Genomic DNA, 21,114 nt, shown 5'->3' on the forward strand with positions numbered 1-21,114 from the left:
AATGGTGAGTTAGGTTGAACAATGCAACCCATATTGATGTCTCCTACGTGTTCGTGTTCATGGCCCTCAAAACGTTACACTTCAACCGGGTTCCAACCGGCCAATAACAAGCGAAGCAGAGTTGAACGGTTTCATTTCACAATATCGTTCTTTTCTTATTCGATTCCTTGTCAAGACATACCTTCCCGCCTAAACCTATGCGTGTGTTTTCTGGGTTCCAAATAATATGATTCGCGTGCGATCAACAATACCGCTTGACTTAGGCTGGAAAGGCTTCCATGAACCAAGGTCTACCTCGCTCTATATTCTCTTGTATACTTTATAACCAGTGACATTTAGGGCTCACTTGCTTTTGTAAGTCTTAAAGTCTTCAACTAAGCTCTCTGCGCACACAAAGATGAATTGGTTTATTGGCACTAAATTGTGGATAGATGCAAAGTATGAGGAGCTCATGATCTATGCGTTGCAAATACTAATATTCTAAGCAATAGAGCCAAGAGATCTTTTCGTCCCTTGAAATCTTCTCGAAGAGAAGGCAGTTCAGTGCCTTCTCCGGAGTGTGCTGGATCTGCGGGACGAAATGCACACACCATCCTACCCGAGACTGGCACGCTTCGCTGCCAGCTTTGCCATGGTCGGCGATCGTCTTCCTATCATATCAACTATCATATCAACCACTTAAGATATCCATCAATGTTTCCCCAGGAAGGGATCTGCTCGCGAAGGCGGACCGGCTGTGCGGCAATCAAGGCCAGGCTCCAAGCTTCCCATGCCCTCCCTGTGATATACGAACTTGCGGCAGATGATATGGTTTCCAGTAAGCTGCAGAATCTATCAATACGCTGAGAGCGCAAGCATTATAAAGCTGGCACAATCTCAAGGTTTAGTGGTTGTAGGCTTTCTGCGCCCTTGTGCCAATCTACTTTCCACCCACTTCGAGTGGTTGTTCATTTCGACGTTTCCAGCTTCCGTATAGATTTCTTTAGGCGATGGGTACTGTAGCTTGCTGCTGTCCGCTAGGAATCGTCGTACTTGGTGAGTATGCCTATCCTCGCCTACTCCCAAAAGTTGATGTGGTGGATCCTGGCTGCCAGCTGGAGTCTCATCGCTGCTGAGTGAATCTACAAGTCCATCCGGCGCAGGACACATATCGGGGTCGAAAACCATTAGCTGGAGATTTCTTCCTGTGTGTAGCCGTATAGTCTTTGTCACAGCCTCACGTATTGACGGACCCGCACATACTGCATAGGCGGTAAGCACCGTAAGCACAAAACTTTGTTATTCAGCCCACGATAGGGGGTGAAGGTTGGAACTCGGAAACTCACCCGCTACGGCCACAGCTCCGCATTGGTGGTTGTTGAGATACCGTTCAACTTCTTCCTCGATTTTGATCGAGCCATAAAAGTAGCAAATCCTTTCGGCATATTCGTAGGAAATATTGTTCTGGGGTCCAGTCTGAGTACGCGGGCAGTAGATGCTGAATTGCAAAATCTGGAGAATGGTCAGATCGTGACTTTTCAGATGAGTTGCATCAGCAGAAAATCCACCTTGAACGCTCTCCAGTCGCGATTGAAAAGGCCTTGTATCCAGTCATTTACCCATTGTGGATTCTCTGGAAAAGCCCGATCAACAGGCGGCTCCTTGACCCGAAAGTACTTGTCCATGAAACATACCATCTTTGCCAACTTGGCGCTTCCAGAGAACCTCGAGCTTTCGCACCATCACTTCGCGCCTGCAGCTTGCCTCCACCAACATCTCAATGTATGAAAGCGCTCGAAAAAATCCAATATCCTCCACGACGAAGAGGATTGTACCGAACCGGTAGAAATCGAGAGGGTGTCCGTAGGGACCGAGTACCATAACCGACTGCTTGGCCGGGGATTTCAGTGCTTGGTGATACAGCTTTTGCGTAAGCCCGGGTTGCGGCTCTGCTACCATACGGACTATTCTTTGCGTTGGTCCATTTTCCCAGAATGCAACATAGAACCGAGGGAGCTGAAAGAAAGCCCGAAAACCGGCTCGTGGCATCCAAAGCTGCACGTGCTGGCCAGGGCGGATCGCTCGGTTGAGGGGTAGCTCTATATCCAGCCAGAGAAAATGGCTCACCGAGTTCATGACTACCTCCTTTTGGGAAGATCCCCAAGGTTTGTGATTCCATGCGGCCATTATGCAGACAACAGCGCTGATGAAAAACCACAGGTAGATGGCGCCTACCAGGTACCACCGATACAGTGACTGCCGCTCCACGAGATGGTATATAAGCGCGCCAATCGCCGTTGCTGCAAGAAGGTAGTGACATTTCATCGCAATCTGCAAGTATCGCCATTGGACCGCCGCACAAGTAACCGGTATCACGAGAAAGAGAGCACAACCGGCCTATATTTGATGAGATGTTAGTATACGCAATAGGAACACATATCTTTGACTTACGGCTATTGGAACAATGTGCCGTGAGGTCGCCAGGTTCATCGTTCTGGCGACAGTAACAAGCAGCGAACAATGAATCAGAGAATGGAGCCCACAGATGCGACCTACCCAGCGATGAAACCACGCCAGCATCTGGCGGTCCACGTGGAGCAGGTCCGCCGGAAGTCCAAAGCTGATACCGGTGCACAAAGGCACGAGGTCGATGACTGCCAAAGAGCCAGCCCTTTTCTGCGCTTCGGCCCAAGAATGGGCTCCAAGCCGGAGGCCAATAATGTTTGCCGCGAGCATGACAGTCAGGATGAGCGCTTCCCGGTAGTTGGGGATGTCAAGCCAACGCAGGCATTTCGGCAGGTGGACGAAGGCAAGTCGCCTCCAAGAGCCTATCGTTTTCGATCGGAAGGGGCGACGGGAGATCACATGGCGTCTTGTCCACACCCAGAGCCACACATCTCGTGCAAGCCAATAGATCAAGCAAATTGCTATGATTATAGCGGCTGAAGTGGCATATAAGTTGGGGAGAGATGTATCAGCAATCCATCGATACCACTTTGACCCGGTTGGGGGCATTCTGTTCGTTTTGCCAAGCTAGAGGGAAAGACCACTTATTCTTATAGTAAAGCATGGTTATTGTATTACAGCTATTGCCGTTCCAGTGGGGAACTTGGCTTTGTGGCCATGAGTAATAATGTGGCTGCAGTTTCTTCGGCACATTTCTTGCGGGCTCAAACAGACTGTTACACGCTCAGTTTTCGACACAATCCCCTGTTGAACACCCAGTCATCGCGTCATCAACCCTTCTGGGTACCCCTTCTTCCTTCCTACTCACAGACTCGCGGGTGAAAATATTGAAAGCTGGTTATTCCGAGTACCTCAGAGTTTGATGCAAAATCCGGTCAACCGATCAAACAGGTCCCTCAGGTCGCTTCCCATCGGGCTTCTCTGGACACTGCAGCCTCTCCTTCGCCCATTCGGACATCTGTTTGTTGTGCTTTAGCTCTAGGGAGCAATTCTCTCGCTGGGGACTCTTGACATGTTCAAGCAAAGACCGATTTTGCTCCTCCAAACTGGCATTTTCGTTCGCGTAAGCCCGCCTGTCGCTCGCGTAAGCCCGCAGCATGTTGTCGCGGTTTTGCAGCATGAGAATGTAGTTATGCTGCATTCTCGACATTTCAGCATATATGCTGTTAATGATGCCCTCAACTCTTTGAGTTGGATGTTGCCTGTCTGAGCCGATGTTAGTCAGGACCATTATGATACTTCCACCCCAGCGACTGACCTCGGTGAACTTCTTTTTGTAACGGGGAGGGCCTCTGCAATGCCACTGATCTTCTTTGTGGAGGCATTTGGTCTTCTCTGATGGCGAAGACGTTGTATAACTTTCGATAATTAAATGGTGGGTTTGAAAGCGTTGCGACCATGGCCTCTATTTAACTATTTTCCAGGATGTAGCATTGCTGACGTCTCTATAGACCCCGGTATCATTCGACATGACATCACCTACTTTGAATGCCAAGGTACTAGCTCCCGGGATCGCGACACTTGCTCCTAGGGCCATTGTCAGGGACAGAAATGAAGCGTATAGGATTATTGGCAGATAAATGCTATGTAGACCCACATAGTGTATGTGGGTTCCCCCTGAACGCGAGGAAGCTACTGTAGATTTCCTTTTGCATTCCGTGCTACGTCTTGAATCCGGAGCCATTTTATAGTTGTTATTAATTTTGATTGTGTATCTCCAGACAGTATCGACCTCTATGTCTACGCGAGACCCTCACTGCACTGTAATTGGTTCTAAAGGCTTGTATAAGGGCTTGAGCCATCAGAGATCTGTAGCTCTGAGACCTGTGGCTAAGCGGGCGGTGGAATTGTAGGGGATGCCAGCCGGTAATCTGATGGCCTGCAAGGCCTTGAGACAGCGGTCTTGGAATCTACTGTGTCTCTGGCTCCGCATCTATATTTCTATTTATAGTACTCATTCATTTGTATGAACTGACCAATAAACAACACATCTGTTGTGACAAAACGCAAAAGTTCAGGACGAGCCGATAGCGATAGAGACCGTTGACTGTGGATCCCAATCCGGATACTCGAAGTGAAACACCAGACTTTGGGATTTTTGACGGCGCCAACGGTCTTTCACGTCTACCATGGTGTCGCGAGGGGTAGCAGCCTCAATGTAAGGTATTCCGTGGCTTGCCTTCCAACAGTGATCCTTCGGCATTGAACCCTTGATGTTCCACTCGATGCCAACTCCCATCCCCGCAAATTCAAGCGCAATTAGATATGGAGCATGCACCACAGTTCGCGCCTAGGAGAGTACTTAGCTTGTTGGGCACTTTTTTAATTAATAGGTGTCTATATTTATAGGGCTCTAAAGTTTCTCGGTGCCTGGGAGTAGAAGGCTGGTTCCCGGGATCCAAGTACTGTTCCCGGGGGCTTCTGGGCTTTTAGGAACACCCGTCCCATTCCTAGGGACATTCATTCGGCTCCTAGAAGGAGGCTCGGTGGTGTCAACTTATATGCGACAATTATAGATCGTAAGGCATGATTATTGAACCCCAGTTCATGATATCACAAGTACTCCAGTAGCACGTAATCCTGCGTATAAGTTGAACCCAGTCCCAGTACACTTGCACGTTGCGAGAACGGCGGCCAGTCATGCAGGTTTCGCCTAAGGTCCATACAGTCCTGGCTACCGTGCTGCTAATTGTCAGCCTTGTCCGTTTGGAATTGTCTCGTCGAGCAGCCCGGGGAATTTCACATCTGGCCCTTGACCTTGCGGTATCTGTACCGAAAGATGTTTTACTGGTAGTTTATGTGGGACTGAGCTGGGCCGAAATAAGCGAGGCTGTGCGAGAGGGAATACTTGGGATATCCAGCGTCTTTCCGTTCTTACTCGTGGTACGTGCTTCTGAAATATTATTTCTCGATCCTAATTTAACCACCAAACATCAGTCTCTCCGAATGAGCATCCTGCTGCGAAGCCTCACCGGTACGCCATCTCGATTGGTGATCTGTTTTTCAATATTTTTCCTTTCCTCAAGCTTGATCAAGATTACAGCCACGCTAGTTGGTATTTACGTCTACCTCCCACTGCAACATGCCGTACTCTTTCTTCACTTTGTGGATTATCTGAGCTTGGCCTATCTCTTGTGGTCACTGGATGAGTATACAACGGCCGGTTCCCGGACTGGGTTACAACTACGTTGTGCTTTGCATTGGACAATGGGGTTGGCAGCTGTGCTTCTTCTGATTGCGGTCTTTGGAGTTGTCCTGTACTGCTGGCTTTTATCTCTAGAGGTAAGGTTGGCCGCGCACGAGGAAATACCACTCTTGGCTGACTTTGACAGCTGCAATTATGCATTCTGACCATCTGGATGATCTTGTCATATTACTCTGTTCGAAGTGCTGGAAGTTCAGTCGATGAACAATCAACTTGTTCAGCAACTGTGGTAGTCCGCGAAGTTTAGGCACACAGATTCAAGGGGTTTATTGGAGGACTAGCAAATGCTTGATATCATCGAACACCTGCTTGAAGCCTTGCGGCGGTGCAAAGCTTTGAAGCAAATTTGACCTGTTCGACGGCAACGACTAACATCGGGGAAACCCATCTTCCGGCAAAATGGCCAAGTCGCCGACAGACCGATCGTTCCAAACTTTGAGCACACCGATGAGCCTTCCCCGAACTTCATCCAACGCATCATCGATAGCATGCAAGCGGGATACTTGCTCATCTTGATAGCGCTTCAAGCGGTTTCCCTCGTTGCATAGCTGAATATTCCCAGTCCGCAGCTTCTCATTCTCCTCTTCGAGCTGCTGGATGTCTGTATGTTTGGAAACACAAGACTCCCACAGACATCGAATGTACCCCACCAGATGTGCAGCACGAAATGCAAGTTCAGTATCTTCTTCTTCAATTTGCTTCAAGACCTCAAGTATGGGTCGGAAGGGCTCTAGAGCCAAAGTCTGCCTCTCTATGTCGTGATTTTGGGTCTGGCTGGTCAGCGTGGTCCGGTCTATTCATATTATATTCTTACCGGCAGCGGGGTTGCAACACCAGGAAGTGGGGGCTCCTCGGTTGGTCTTGGCCGTGTGTAGAGCGGTGCCTCTTCCTGTGTACCTGTGACTTCTGATGTTTTGCTGGGGCTCTCCATGACTGATCGTGTTGGCAAATACGTCCATTCCGCTGTTGGGAAAGTCTCTCTTTATACTATAGGTCTTCTCACTCGGCTGCCCATGGTGGAGCATGGCTAGACCAAGGTCACCGTGGCAGTAGTACTGGGTAACAGACCCTCAGTTACTTGCATTCGACCGACTTCCAACATTCACTCCCTATAGCTACCATACAAATTTGCTGGTATAGACCTACATTTGAATATTGAATACCTAACCGCTGATATTAAACCGCTTCATGTGCAGTGACGTCCTTTGGCGCCCTCAGGAATACCGCCTTCATATGGTGTTAGTGGGTATCAGCGTCGGCGTCTTCCCACCAGTAACTCCTCCATATACCAATAGCGACGGCATTTTTCTTATTCGTTCATTATGAGCCGAAACATGCAACATTTGATCTCTATTGCTTCTTCACACTGCTACCATCTCGATATCGCTCGTTTGGGATAGCATACAGAGATGTCCATTAATTGAGCTAGATCTGTAGGCTTACTAATGACTGGTCATGTCATCCCCACAGAGAAATTCGAATCTTTCTAATTTATTCGAGGTGATGGCTGTATATTGAAGCAAATATTGTATGTTGTAGAATGGTACCATTCACATCTACAATAAACAAGATAGTTCTCTAGTAATTGAAGGCTCGTTCCCTTGGAACATTGTTTCTCCGGCAGATACTGTATGATAGAGCAGCGCTAGCTCCTTTTGTGTCCCTTTCCTTTCTTTGCCGGTGGGTTCTGTCGGTGCGGCATGGGCCGCAGACGTCGCATCCATTCCTGTCGAATTTCCTCCGTGGCAATGGCTTTCTCGTGTTCCAGCATGTGCTTAGAAATATTATCATGTGCACCAGACGCGGTAAGAGACGTCCACCACGCCTCCGGCGTCATGCATCTCTGCTGAAGCCGCAGTCTAAGCGTAGGCTGGTCTCGCTGCAATGTTGATTGAGCTGGGCTGTTGGCACCCTTAGACTTTCGCGATGGCCGCGTGTTAGGGCGGCGAACAAGTAAGGGCATAGTGTCAAGTTCGTCTCCCGCGGGGTGCGTTGGCTGACGAGAGATGAGAGGCATCTGCGCTATCTAATTGACAGTCAAGGGCCTAGAAGTTACTCTGAACCCAGGTGCGGATACCTGATGGTTGGAGAAACAATCTGACGGTGCAAAGACACAACGACCAAGAGACATGATAAACGCTTAGTTGGATAGGTTTGACGAAAATCGGACTTGAACGGTTGATAAATAGCCCGTTTAAACTAAAGGGTGGGTGCTCGTTGGGTTCAACCCGTCAGAAGCTGGCTGGCCAGTGGGCTAGTACACTTGGCCAATCCGTCTATAAAAGCCCAGGCCAATTCCCAAAGATTCGGATATCCATGGTCTGTTCGATTCCCCTCTTATATGCTCTCGATCACGCTAACGTGAGATAGGAAGAACGACTTCTTGGAACATTTTGAACTAGACCGCCTCGACTTTCAGTCATATTCCGAAGACAAAAGTGGCTGCGTATCGATCATCGGGGGCAGCATCAGCGTGGTTTGGGTGGAAAGGCTGCCCGGTCCAACAAGCGGCAGAAGTTAGATAACCTCAGCCGAGAGCGAGGGTGAAACGCGGTGGATTAGGACTCATGGTCGAAAACATCAAATCTCCAGATTATGATCACAAATCTGACGAGTATTGCTAATACAATTGTCGTAGAAATTCATAGCCAGTTGACAATTTCCAAGGGTCGGTCAACTGTGGTCATCGGTAACCGGTTGGCCCCACTGGGGTTTTGATGATTGAGCGACAATCAGATCGTCTTCAGCCGATAAGTCGTCGAGGTATATGATCTCTACTGCCTAACCTGAGCATATATCAAGGGTTTAAGCCTTGTTTGACAGAACAGATCAAATACAATCATGGTCCTCACAAGCAATGAAAGGCGCGCTTTCTTCAGACAACAGTGTCGTGAGGCATTGGCAGCCCATATATGTATGCTATAGTCTTCCTCTGCCTCATGAGCAAAACTAATCGTCAGATGATCGACTTGGTCTTGTCGTCGCTCCCAGCGATGTCCGCCTACAGCCATCAGTCGGAGACAAGTACGCTTGGTCCGTGACGGAATCTAAGAAGAGCCTGTTGCAGACGAACTTGAGCAGTGGAAGCGTGGGCCTGTACAGGTCCAATTGGGCCGGTCGCTTGAGGCAGTTACTCCGCAGACGCTACAGGTTGCCCGATTGGAACGGGACCATCTGCCAAAGGAAGAGGTGAGCATTGCGATCTTGACAGTTGTCTGAAGCCAACGCGGGGCTAAATTTGAATATAGTCTGGGCCAGCCCGTAGTGACGAGGAGGGAAACGGCTCTTTCACAGCAAAGATCCGCGAGTTGGAATGCGCCAATCATGAAATAAAGAGCGAGTTTGGCCGCACCAGCATCCATCTCCAGGAGTCCCTCGGCGAGAATCGCACATTACACGCAAAAATTCGTCAACTTCAGGACGAGTTGGATAGTATTTCATCTCGAGCAACTCAACTAGAAGACGAGTTGGTTCGTATCAGTGGAGGGATCACCAAAGCTATGCAGGTGTTGCAGGAGTACGAAGCGCATGAGGGGGGCATGCTGCATGGAGGCAGGCAACGTGAATATTGTGATAGCACAGATAGCATGGCGCTAGGAATACCGGCTCCGATACGCGACGAGGTGTTTTGACTGACATAGCGATCACGTGGTGGTGCTACCTTGCGAGCGCTAGCGCTCCAGCCAATAGGGGCTCCTGTGTGGGTCTGAAATTGAACCCCCGTTTTAGGAAATATCACTTTGCGCCTATCGCAACGCGGCTATGCTCGTGCAAAAACGCGTTGTTACGTGTAGAAACACAGGTATTGACCTTATAATACATTATCTGGAGATAGCAAGCGCGAAGGGCTATCCTGGGCTATAGAAGGCCATGTTCACTAGGTTCGTGGTTGAAACCTCAAATCATACTAGTCATTATATATATCCTGTGCTCACCTCAACCTTCACAAAACAGTTGCACCTGTTGTACGCCAACCGAATTTGTACGCGGAACACCATTTAATCCTCCATACAAATACTATTGCACTACCAGCAGGATCCAGCTCCATCAGCCAAGGGCGTAGTTGCGTACTCTTGTACTCAGCTCGAAGCAATCACCACCGGCATTTCGCTGGGCACATACCGCGCTTAACCTAAAGTGGCTAGAAAGAGCACGTGACAGACTAAACCACCAGTAGGAATTACGCGTGACCATGTATACTTGTAATGTTCCTATAGATGAAGACCGATGCTGAATCATTACGCTTGATCGCGTTTAGTTCCTGTTACTGGCGCCACCTACATGTGCACTATAAGAGCCCCTACCCCAGACAAGTCCGCTCCATTGACGCAGGCTATCAGCGAAGCGGGGACGGACAAATAATTTCGGATACCCAATGGCTTATTTGGAAGCTGCGTCCCAGACTTGAATCAGACAAATCAGTAAGCTTTACCAACCTAGCAGATGATCCAATTCATATTGGGTATTATTAACTTTCAATTGAGCCTGTAACGTCATTGCCTGGTACCTAGAGTATGTCATTTGGGGCTGTTCTTTCAGTTTAGCTGGACCAATTCTGGATCTTGGTATAATGCACAAATATCGTAGAATATCAATCCTAGCATCGTAAGGTCCATGTCTCCTATGGATTTGGTCTCTACCGAGCAGCAATCCTAGAAACCTAGACAGCGTTCCTAGGACCGCTAGTCGATTGCGTCAGCAGGTAGGGGGAAACTGATGCTTGGCCGGTGACCACGAGTGTTATTTAAGCTTCTCCCCTTCCACGTATCTCGCGTTTGCCAGGTTCTTAATTCAAAAACGCTTAACAACTTAGTTACATCACTTTCATTCCTATCTATTGCCGTCACCTTGGAACCGATAAAAATCATCTGAGCAGCACGTTGTCTCCCTTTCCACTGAACTCCGTCGCCCAAAATCATGGTATGAACATCTGAAATGAAGAGGAGCCTTCAGAATTCTGACAATGTCGTGCAGAGTTCCATTCTCGACTTCCCAACAGAGATCCTATGGATCATAGCAAGCACCCTAGAGGGAGGCGATATTTCTGCTCTTGCTCGGACACACTCAACCTTCTATCCCAAGCTACGCCTAGCCCTGATCAAATATAATATCAGGCACCAAAACAGTTCTGCGCTTCACTGGGCCGCTAAAAACAACAATCGCGCCTTTGCAAAGACCTTGCTTTCTTACCAGGCCGACGTGAATGCGCTGCACGATGGTTTCTCTCCTCTCATGACGGCCGCGAAATATGGCTCGGAGCTAATTACCAATCTCTTGCTGCGTAAGAAAAATTTGCACGTGAATAGGAGAAACGCAGATGGCGAGAGAGCGCTCTGGTATAGTGTGGCGAAAGAGTCATCTGCAGTTGTGAACCAGCTCCTTCAACACCCTCGTACCAAGATCGATCTTCCAAATCGCGAGGGCCAAACAGTGCTCTGGCTTGCCGTCTTTAGAGGTAACAGAGACTTGGTGAGCCTGCTACTCTCAAGAGGCGCCAATCCCAATACCATGGACCGATACGGAATGTCGCCATGGATCCAGTCATGCGTCAGGCGCGGTGAATCCATCAAATATCTGCTCCTAGATCACATGAAAGCTGTTTCTCCTGAGATATTTTCGGTGGATGGTGTATTTGCTGAAAATGGAAAATCGATATGCGAGGACAGCTCTTCCTACGGACAAAGCCAAGTTCAGCTACGAGCAAAGCGGGTAAGATATGCCCATGTCTGACTATTTTCAACCACTTTGTCTCAGTGTTTAGTAACAATCACTTCGTTAGTGTAATATGGATAATATATAGCTGTATTTCAAGAAAGCCCCCGCAAGCTATCTCCTCAAATGGGGCTGCAGATTGCCTCCAAATTCTGTACCATCTGCAGTACAAAACCTTCAATTGTCTCTTCTCACCTGCCAAACGGTAAGAGGACGGATTCCCGCCGCATTTTCGCATCACCACGTTCATATGCGCTTGTATGACTCTAGATTGTGGTAAGCAGTCTTGTTTGCCGCATTCACCAGCATCTTCAGTTCGCCCTCATCCCCCAATTGCTCGAACAATTTGCTCTGTTTGGTCAGTATATGACGCAGAGGGCTGGGAGGAGGTCAAGGCTTACGCGTAGCAGCTTTTCCGGTGAATCGCATCTTTTCAGCTCTTCAGGCAGATTTTTTATCTCGGCACTCCACGGATATTGTGAAGGATTCTTCATGAGTAGCCTCTCCACCATCTCAGCTAAGGCAAACAGCTTCATAGTGGCAGCGTCCATCTCGGCTGCATTGATTTGGCAACTATGCTCCACTCCCGCTGCGACATGGTCAATTATCAGAATCTCATGCTCATGTGGCCCGCCAGTTATGCCCAAATATTTACTCACCGATCCTGACCCCACCAAGTTCCGTGAGTAGAATAGTATCGGCACTCAAGGCAGCGAGTGCTCTCCCGTGACAGCGCAGATATTGAATTCCTCCGAGAACCTATCGGGCATGAGCACCGTTTGCTTTCCCGCGTCAACCATTGAGAGTAGTACATACCGGCCGAACAATTGCAGCAATTTCATCCTCAGTGATAGTGCATCTTGATGCGAGGATGTGACTTACCGAGAGCTCTACTGGCTCCCGGACCAGAAATACCTGCTCCTCCCAACAATAGCACCCCACCAGACCTAGAAAGCTGGGGTGTGATGTTTGGCTGATTGTCTCCAGCAATGGCTTGACGGATGAGAATTGCTGCTTCAAAAGATGGATATCGACGAGTGTCGCTTTGTCTTTTCTGTGTCGGGAAAAGACTGACTGTCCTTGAGAGATCACCACGATCGCCTCGTACGTCAACCACGGATTTTCGAAGACCGGTTGAATAGTCTGTTCAATCTGGCCTTTCTGTAGCGCAGGATGAGGGAGGGAAAGTGTAGGGGGGATTATCACTGGACCGGGCTGGGGCCTGGAAGACGGCACTGAAGGACGAGATGTTCTTTCCAAAGCGGCCCAATCGGGCGTTCCATCACGCCACTCAGGCTCCGGTCGAGAGGGCTGGCGCTTTATGGGATCCATTCTGCAAGGAATATGATAGTATGGCTCAAGGCGTCAACATTGGGAAGTGGGAAAATTTGTACCCAGAGACCTTGAGACAATCACTATTTATATAATGAGGCCATGATGTAAGCTCATGTTTGCCCCGCTGCAGTGCTAGCTTGACACTGACCTATCGAGCCGAGCGTGGCTGTTGTGTTTATGGCTGTCCAGCTTTGTTAGGTCAAGCGTTCAAAGCTGCGTCAGAAAAACGATCACCGCGGTGAAACCGGCCCTGGAAAGGTCCAACCATGTCTGTTCATAGACTACCCCGCAAAATCTAAGGGGTCCAATGATGAACTGTTTGTCTTTACTCAGGATTGGTGCTAAACACGTTGCGCATAGCCCTACGACAAATCTGATCCTGTGAAACTCATTGATCTCGTGCATTCGTAAACTAGCTTTCGTCTATACGGAACATAAACCTAGGGTAGGAAGCGGTCGGGAACCCGCCTCGACCGAGGTGATCGACGGATAAGGGATGAGCTTGAGAAGACTCGAGGACGGTCTGAACGCCGGGTAGTCTGGGTTGACCGACGCTGCGGAGGTGCTGTTGGCACACTTGTCTCTTCTACTGGTGTGTATGTGTCTTCGAGAGGTGTTTCTGCTGTCGAGTTGCCGGTAGCATTTCCAACAGCCGACGAGCGTAAGAGAGCGCGGAACGATCCATTACATCGACTGTGTCCGTATTAGTAAACAGCCCTGGGGATTAGAAGGTGATGAGTTACGTACTGTATTGGGCAAGAGGTGTTGTTTCCCGGTAAACGATGGGCGAGCCAGCCCTCCATGCACCCCAAATGAACCACCCCCTTACATATACCGCATTGCAACATGACCAGATCGTCGCTATCTCCCTCGAAGCAAATTCGGCACCTCTCACCATCTGGACAGGACTCTTGGCGAACGGTGTGAATCTGGAGGGAGTGCAGTCCACCGTATTCATTGTGGATGGACAGAATGGCTGGGTTATCCCGTGAAACATTCCAGGGCACGCGATTCATTGTGAGCATGCCCGGTGTAACATCCCGACCAGGAGGCCGAGTCACCTCTAGCCATGTCGGGGAAGGAAGCCTTGGGAAAGCCGCGTCAACACCCCATGTGGGAGCAAACCCATCTGTCTCCAAGGCAGTGCTGGCTGGTTCCTGTTGCGGTCCGTCGATTTCTTCCGCGATAATATGTGGAAAACGCTGGCGTGGAGATTCTTGTACATCGGCCTGATTACGCACGGCTGCATCGAACCACCGCTGCTTAACATCATTGTGCTGACGCTCTCGATGCCACTGTTTGCAGAGAAAGAATGATACAAGGTCGCTGAGCTGGGAGTCAAGAGTAGAAAGATTGAATGGGCCTCGTGCTAGGTTGTTCAACTTGTGACGACCTTCCTTGAGGGTGTCTTTCTTCACTATCAGCTTGCAAGCATCTCCTTTCTTGGTAATGCCACAACAGGTCTTAGTTTCCCTAATGGGCCCCATTTCACAGATACTCAAGGGATCCCAAAGCCATTGGGGGTCTGACATCTTGAGTGTGGTACGTGGATGTGGGGTAAAATCTGTATCAAGGTGGTGATGGCGATTCGAAACCGAACCACGACGAATTTATTGAGTCTTTATAGTAAACCCCTCTGTTATACATGAGGTTGTGTAGTGATATGGGTGGCGATAATCTAGACGCCCTTTGCTTTGCAGGGCAGACGGTTGAGCTCCCAGAAGCACTCGGTCTCCTAGAGCCTGAATATGTGGTCCTGGAAACCGGACGCGTGCTCCCAGGGAACGACACGGGTATTCCTGGGAGCCCATGCAGTCCTAGGAGCCCATACTTGAGCCCCAAGGAACCAGACTTCCGTTCCCAGGAACCTAGCAGCCTTCAGCCGTTGATAAAGGTGACACCTATTGGCTATAAAAGCGCTTAAGTAACATTGATCTCTATCATACAAGTCCGTGGGATGTCCTGAGGGGCCCTCGTGTTCCTAGGAACCTGTATTGCTTTCCTAGGAGAAGGGAAAAGCGTCATGTGCAACATAGAAGCTTCGATTGTAGGGTGATAAACCAAGGGCCATTAGGACTCTTCTCCTTCATCTAGACGCTTTGACCGCCCGGTTCACGAGAGATTTCACTGTCCATCCGGAGCACTTTATTAATATGAAGAACGTATCCCTTATAATTTACCAAGATTTCTCATTTTCTCTGACCAGATATCTCCTTTCCTTTGATGTCCATTGTACCTACCGCACATCCTTCTGTACTCTCCACTAATATGCACTGGAGCTCTGACAATCTTGAGTCACTCCTCGGCCAAATTATTGGCGATCCCACTCATCATTTAAAGTGCCGATGGGCTGAAGACAATGGAGTCCGTTGTCAAAACCTTGTGTCCAAAGATTCACGGATAGATGGAGCGATATGCCTCAAGATGTTCCAAGATCTTCCTACCGGTCATTCACCTGCAATGGGACTCTCAAAGGCCGCAAGGTATTTGCTATGCGCAGAATGCAGGCGTTATACCTCCCGACCTAAAAAGTGCGCCCAAAGATGGATGGACCGGTTACACGCCCAGGCCAGTCAAACAGAGGAAGCTACTCAAACCCAGCAAGATGGGTACCATCAGTCTGTTTTACCGGCACACGGCTGGCCGACTAGCATGTCCTACATAATAGGCACAAACAGTCAGCGTATACCTTTTGGTCACCGGCTTTCACACGCTACAAGAAATCGACAACAACCCTCGGTAAACACACTCCCCACGCAGTATGAATGGTAGCGGCCGGTACGTCAACAGAACTTTTTATTATAACCATTCGGCCTGACAATGCCTTACTATTTTCCAGCAGGGCCGCCAACTACGAACGAAAACAAACCATGACACCCCCCACTCTGCTGCCCCTATCTTGCCTTTTTGTCCCGGGTCTCAGCCTCCCACCATCGACGAGCATGTATTCTGGCCTATTGAGGAGCAGCCCCTTCACCATCTCAACAATAGCCCTCTGCTATATGATTCAGCATTGATGTGTGAGAGATATCCATATTGGACTTGCATATCGAGCTCAGAGCTGTCTGGTTGCATCTTCTACTTCTGGAATTCCCTAGAAAGTAATTCTGGCGATGGAGCTGCCGATCGTCGAATGCGGTCCCATTCGAATGCATTTTCCAGTCTGGCAGCAGATTGAGTCCGGGGTAGCGATTCGGTGATGGTATAATTGGAAGGGTCGTCTTCCAGAACATGTTGAAGCTCTCGCGTCAGCTTTTGAGCACGACAGAAAATCTGTTGGTTTCCATAATTAGTACAAATTGAAATCTAACCGTGGCGGCTTCAAGGAAAGAGGTGTTGTAAACTGAACTAAGAATACGACGACACCATATATGGGCAGATGTAGAAACGAATCCGTTTGAACGGCCATAGCAAAGTAGATAAAAGAATATTACGACGGTTCTGCACGCGACCAAGCCGTAAACAAACCCAGTCATTTCACAAGCAATAACCAATGTACATGAACAAGGAACGATGCACGGTAAGCTCTGGTTTAGCCATGACTTAGCTGCACTATGCCGCTGCCTTTGTGTCACCGCCTTCCGAGGCATCATCGGAATTTCCACCGCTATTGGCCAACTCCTGTGCTTCCAACTGTTTCAACAAGACATCAAGCATTACCTTTGTTGACTCCGGCTCTTGGCCGGGTTCTTTGGCTCCGCGCTCCTTCAGCCAATGATCTACCACGCCCCCCAGAATTTGACTGAGTTCAAAGAAAATATCGGCTAATCTGGACACATGGCCAAGCTCCACTGTCGCTTGATTCTCGGCAGCCCTGGAGGCGCTCAATTCTTGTTCAAGTTTGGTCTGGGCTCGTTCTGCCCGGACTGCCCGACTGTCGAGCCTCGCGAGGAGTCGAAGATATTCCTATTATGGAGTTAGATGGAGCTTGAAAGGGGTCTAGTAGCCTACCGTGGAATCCATTCTATCAGAATAAAGACAGGCACTAAGTTGTGTCTTGATCGGAGTCACGAGGATATGGGTCTGACGGAAGCACTAGGAAGCATACTCGAGCAACGGAGGTTGGGCTTGTATATATAGCTCTATGTCAATATTCAGTCTCCAACTAGAGTTTCCTTGGACTTCGAATGGGCTCACATCTTACGGGTCTTGAACGGTCCGTTTGAACTCTTTTGGACCATATATGGTTAACCGGCCCAGGTTTGAAACGGTGGGGAGAACCCGAGGTCTACATTGTGCAATGCAACGATGAAATCGCACAGTGCCTTATGTACCTCCCGCCTGTGACCGTAGCAAGACTTTTCGTGCTCTCCAACCCTGATATGCCTATGTACCGGCTAGGACGGAAATGGCAAAGAAGATTGGAGTAGTATACACTGTCAACCCAAGACTCGTAGCACGTTTTCACATTTTCACAGAGAAACCGCTATGCACGCCAAACTGATAGCATACCCTCGGCTGACGGCGAGTAAACACAGCCAGCTTAGAGACTAAGGGAACCTTGGCCTTTGCGACAACAGAAAGAACGAGTGCCGCATGTGACAGACTTAACGCGTGCCACACAGTCGAGACTGAGCCAAATCGCGTACCCCGGTATATGATTTCTAATCACGGGAAAACGGAAATTATGCGACAGGGATAAATCTATGTTATCCCACAATACATTCTCGATATCTGGTTGAGTGTGGCGGCGCTATTGAGTCGCGACCGATTCGAATGTGGAGTAGCTTATGAGGCCCAACGAATCAGACTCTTATATCCACAGATCGCCCAAAACCTACCTTTTTACGAACGTAGATCGGCGTATGATCCACTGTTGCCGCAAATATCTTACGGCGTGTACCATACTGTAGATTGGCGGTCATTGATGGACTGCTTGATGTACCGGGAAGAGTGAGTAAACCGGGAATTAACCGACATTTGGCTTACCTATCAGTTCCTGCTCGGCGCGACATGTGCGGTCTGATAGAGGTTTTCGAGTAATTAGCGGCGGTTAGTCCGAGACAAAGTTTACCGTCCAGAGTAACCGAAAAGACCAGGTAGATCAATAACATATGTGGGATAGCGGCGGTCGGGTGCTTGGCGAAATTGCATGGTCTGGCAAAGTTTGGGCAGGTTGAATGAGATCGGGGTCAGATTTCACTGAGAATGTTTATTGAGGATGTGAATGAGCGCTATCTACTGGCAGAAAAAGTACGCCGTCCGGGCAATGTTTCAAAACTACGGAATTATAGATGACGAAGTGTGTTCACCGTTAAGAAACCTACCGGTTAAGTGACGGTTAACGGCCGATCACCGACCCTCAAGTAACCATAGTGTGGAAATTACAAGATAGCCAATATTGCGGGCCGGTTGTCATGTCATGGACCAATGACTGGGCATCCGATCCGCCAACCTCGCAATCCTGCGGCGCAGATTAAGCGGCAGGGGACTAACTCCAAAACGTTCTGGCTACTGGCGCGTACGCCGGAGACCTATAAAAGCCCACGTTGTCCACCCGAACGGTCAATGCTGAAAAAAGAGTCACTTCATCTTGCAAAGACATCCCTTTCGGAGTGTTGACGCTCGATATGCCTTCCCGTAGAACGACATCCGAAGCCCCCGCCGATACTGGTCATGGCAGTTCCGAGTCAGACGCTGCTCCCAAACGGACTCGACGCCCTCCCAGCACCGGTCATGGTGGCTCTCTGTCAGACACTCAAGGTGCAAACCTTCATACATCATTGGTATGTCCTGTCATTACTGGTATCGTGTAAGCAAATACTCAACCGAAATTGGAATCTAGAACTCCTCGCGTATAGCGAAGGACCGGAAGCAACAACACTGGAAGGTTATCCACAAAAAATGCTTGCAGGGTTTCAAGGACGCTGATAGAGAGCGGGATGAGCTTTTACAATCTATACAACGACTAGAGGCCGACAAAACCCAAACCACGGCAAAGATTCGCCAGCTGAGTGACATCAATGACCAGAATCTGGCCAAGATCCAAACACTTGAGTTCGAAAAATCCAACATGAAACAACAACTCGACGCTGCACAGATTGGTAGCACAGCTGGTGATAATCTGTTGCCCATACTACTGGAGGTCAGCGGCAATTTTCAATATGCGCAGAGCCAGCTCGAGAAGAAGATAGAGGCAGAGAAAACCGCAGAGAAAAACAAGGTTATATTTGCTGGCTTCCCTGCTTCTGATGTGCTACAACCTTCCTGGCCTGTCCATAACGGCCAGATGGGTTCGCTTGGGACCAATTCGCTACAAAGCTATACACTTCCGTTGACCAATCAACAACCGCCAACCCAAGCAAATCAGCAACCTCTCCCGGCAGCTAGCCACTATATACCGCAATTTTGAAGAGAATAGAAGTTGAGCCGGTTTGCAGAGGAAGTGTGTGCTATCATGGAGGAATTACGGTGTTGTTTATCTAGCCAGTCGGAACATGAATCAGCAAACCGATCATCCACGCAGTGCGTGACCCAAGCAGTATATGTAACGCCACGTAGACAAGTATCATTCAATACTCGATACATCAGCCCGGTGGTTGCACGGTCATACCCTCTTCCCTTGAGTCACGAAGATCAAGCTTGTACACCTCCATTTGATCCCATCCCACCAACGGCCTTCGCCGGAGATTATGGTGGCCTCCGACTTAGGAATGTATTAGCGCAGATGGTCGGCTTCTTGTCTCGTTATTGGGGCTGTAAAGGTGCCTGTCATTAGCCAATATTGCGGGACGCTAGTCCGACCGTAGGCTGAAAATCCAAATCCCACTCCGTAATACACTCGTCTATAATACTTCTTTTTGACTAGTGCCTTATTTGAAATATCAAGAAGTTCGACTTTGCGATTATTCTGGTATATCAGGTAGTGCATCCGTAATGCCGGCGCTTAGTCCGCGTGTCACGATCTTGCTGGACTATCGCTATCTTGCCAACTCGGAATTTGTTAAGCAGACTCAGACAACTTAATCCAAGTTGACTTAATCCTGTCCTCAAACCCTGCCATTTGTGCTTGGGCAGATTTATGAGCCGACCAGAGTCGATAATTGGACAGGGCCTTTGCATGGAACACAGATCGCGCGCGTCGGTCCAGGCTAAATCCGAGATCAGCGTCAGATCCCGATAGCGAGATCTTCGTGTCCACCCGACAGATCCGCAAATTGTCCTTTTGAAGCCAATAGTAGCGCATACACGCAACAATGCGGGATGTTGGGCAGCTTGCGTGGAGTCATCTCGGTTAAGGAATGCTACTACGTGAAGCAATATCTGCCCGTTATACGACAATGCTACGAACTTGACTATTTGAAATTGCTCAGTCAACTGAAGGACATGCAATTTCCCGGGTGTGCTCCGTCTCAGTATGTTCCTGCCCGACGTAAAACAATTGAGGCAGTCTTGGCCCCTAAATTCAGGGGAAAGGGTGCCGGGGCTCAATCAGCGGATGGTGGAGAATTGAGCTTTCCCCGGGCGAATCGCAACGCTTCTTGCGGTCTAGACGGTTCTGTTGCAATTGCATATAAGTCGGGACATCGGCATGCGACCTTGCTTCAGACTGGATTGAACAGCGGTGTTTTCATCAAGCCAAGTAGCCTTCAGTTCCCCGGGTGCTGTTCGTGGGTTATCCTCCACATAAGAGGTGAGATTAGGATGACACTAGGAGATTAAAGGACGCCTGCAAGATTGGATTGACGCATATTGGTACGTCCTGCCTGTTTCCGTCAATAACTCCTGGTTTAGTTATTATTCTATTTATTATCTTTTTTCCTTTTTCAAACCGCTCCTTTCTAACCACATACAGCCTAGTGTCTCATTGCACCAAAAAATAAAGCGATCAGAACCGGGCCGCAGCTCGGCCCCTATCGGCACGGAACGTGAGCTTCTTACGTTCTATGCCATGCATAGCGCACAGTCCATGCGGCATGATCTCCTGGATCTACCACTGATATATTGACCTCATCCATCACGCCTTGCAGCCTTAAGGGTTATGAACAAGGGAAACGGGGGTTATACTGTTGTTTGCGCTAATGGATTTGGAATTCAACCCCTGCCTAGCGCAGACATCTCGGCACGCATGGCTCTGGCTAATTTTGATGCTAACGCGGATAGGGGTACCTGCAGCATTTTGTTTGCACATGATAGAGTTCCCCTGGCGAAAGCTGATCGAATAATAATAAACGGTTGGGGCGGATCAATGGCCGAGACTATTTTGTAATCGCTTGCTTTTTTCATGAGAAAAGTTAGGCCTTCTTGGACTTGGGGACATATTGCCGTGCGGTCCGCCTCCGGGTTTATTTAATAACACGACTCCACAACGGCCAAATTCTAATCGCAGCGCAAGCGAATTGGGATTGACGGAAGAGCGGATCAATCCTATGAGAGCAAGAGACGAAATTTGGCGGAGCATTGCGGTACATAACTAA

General features: G+C 49.0%; 10 protein-coding genes across 10 annotated transcripts; 3 read left to right on the forward strand and 7 right to left on the reverse strand.

Annotated features, from left to right (window-relative positions):
• Positions 1–472: 472 nt before the first annotated feature.
• N7525_007362 (uncharacterized protein) lies at positions 473–2,994 on the reverse strand (the record flags this gene model as incomplete). The annotated part of the gene is made up of 6 exons (XM_061214029.1): positions 473–650; positions 935–1,184; positions 1,326–1,491; positions 1,548–1,612; positions 1,674–2,376; positions 2,431–2,994. 6 exons carry the CDS (start codon positions 2,992–2,994, stop codon positions 473–475), a joined length of 1,926 nt encoding a protein of 641 aa, XP_061068460.1.
• Positions 2,995–3,328: 334 nt separating this feature from the next.
• N7525_007363 (uncharacterized protein) lies at positions 3,329–3,770 on the reverse strand (the record flags this gene model as incomplete). The annotated part of the gene is made up of 2 exons (XM_061214030.1): positions 3,329–3,651; positions 3,704–3,770. The coding sequence occupies 2 exons, from the start codon at positions 3,768–3,770 to the stop codon at positions 3,329–3,331; spliced, it is 390 nt and encodes a 129-aa protein (XP_061068461.1).
• A 2,248-nt stretch (positions 3,771–6,018) lies between these two features.
• N7525_007364 (uncharacterized protein) lies at positions 6,019–6,581 on the reverse strand (the record flags this gene model as incomplete). Its single annotated transcript, XM_002558446.2, has 2 exons — positions 6,019–6,420; positions 6,465–6,581. 2 exons carry the CDS (start codon positions 6,579–6,581, stop codon positions 6,019–6,021), a joined length of 519 nt encoding a protein of 172 aa, XP_002558492.2.
• Positions 6,582–7,295: 714 nt separating this feature from the next.
• Positions 7,296–7,613, reverse strand: N7525_007365 (uncharacterized protein; the record flags this gene model as incomplete). Its single annotated transcript, XM_061214031.1, has 1 exon — positions 7,296–7,613. One exon carries the CDS (start codon positions 7,611–7,613, stop codon positions 7,296–7,298), a length of 318 nt encoding a protein of 105 aa, XP_061068462.1.
• Positions 7,614–8,491: 878 nt separating this feature from the next.
• N7525_007366 (uncharacterized protein) lies at positions 8,492–9,282 on the forward strand (the record flags this gene model as incomplete). Its single annotated transcript, XM_061214032.1, is given in 4 exon segments — positions 8,492–8,564; positions 8,611–8,738; positions 8,753–8,839; positions 8,899–9,282. 4 exon segments carry the CDS (start codon positions 8,492–8,494, stop codon positions 9,280–9,282), a joined length of 672 nt encoding a protein of 223 aa, XP_061068463.1.
• Positions 9,283–10,567: 1,285 nt separating this feature from the next.
• Positions 10,568–11,380, forward strand: N7525_007367 (ankyrin repeat domain-containing protein; the record flags this gene model as incomplete). Its single annotated transcript, XM_061214033.1, has 2 exons — positions 10,568–10,570; positions 10,625–11,380. 2 exons carry the CDS (start codon positions 10,568–10,570, stop codon positions 11,378–11,380), a joined length of 759 nt encoding a protein of 252 aa, XP_061068464.1.
• A 228-nt stretch (positions 11,381–11,608) lies between these two features.
• N7525_007368 (uncharacterized protein) lies at positions 11,609–12,694 on the reverse strand (the record flags this gene model as incomplete). Its single annotated transcript, XM_061214034.1, has 4 exons — positions 11,609–11,713; positions 11,764–11,951; positions 12,022–12,121; positions 12,179–12,694. 4 exons carry the CDS (start codon positions 12,692–12,694, stop codon positions 11,609–11,611), a joined length of 909 nt encoding a protein of 302 aa, XP_061068465.1.
• A 443-nt stretch (positions 12,695–13,137) lies between these two features.
• N7525_007369 (uncharacterized protein) lies at positions 13,138–14,229 on the reverse strand (the record flags this gene model as incomplete). The annotated part of the gene is made up of 2 exons (XM_061214035.1): positions 13,138–13,390; positions 13,445–14,229. 2 exons carry the CDS (start codon positions 14,227–14,229, stop codon positions 13,138–13,140), a joined length of 1,038 nt encoding a protein of 345 aa, XP_061068466.1.
• A 2,020-nt stretch (positions 14,230–16,249) lies between these two features.
• On the reverse strand, positions 16,250–16,660 carry N7525_007370 (uncharacterized protein; the record flags this gene model as incomplete). Its single annotated transcript, XM_061214036.1, has 2 exons — positions 16,250–16,603; positions 16,649–16,660. 2 exons carry the CDS (start codon positions 16,658–16,660, stop codon positions 16,250–16,252), a joined length of 366 nt encoding a protein of 121 aa, XP_061068467.1.
• Positions 16,661–18,267: 1,607 nt separating this feature from the next.
• On the forward strand, positions 18,268–19,049 carry N7525_007371 (uncharacterized protein; the record flags this gene model as incomplete). Its single annotated transcript, XM_061214037.1, has 2 exons — positions 18,268–18,423; positions 18,483–19,049. The coding sequence occupies 2 exons, from the start codon at positions 18,268–18,270 to the stop codon at positions 19,047–19,049; spliced, it is 723 nt and encodes a 240-aa protein (XP_061068468.1).
• Between the last annotated feature and the right edge of the window lie 2,065 nt (positions 19,050–21,114).

The sequence above is a fragment of the Penicillium rubens genome, assembly GCF_028828025.1.
Source record: "Penicillium rubens strain IBT 27055 chromosome Unknown utg000003l_segment0_segment0, whole genome shotgun sequence".
Classification (NCBI taxonomy): Eukaryota; Fungi; Ascomycota; class Eurotiomycetes; order Eurotiales; family Aspergillaceae; genus Penicillium; species Penicillium rubens.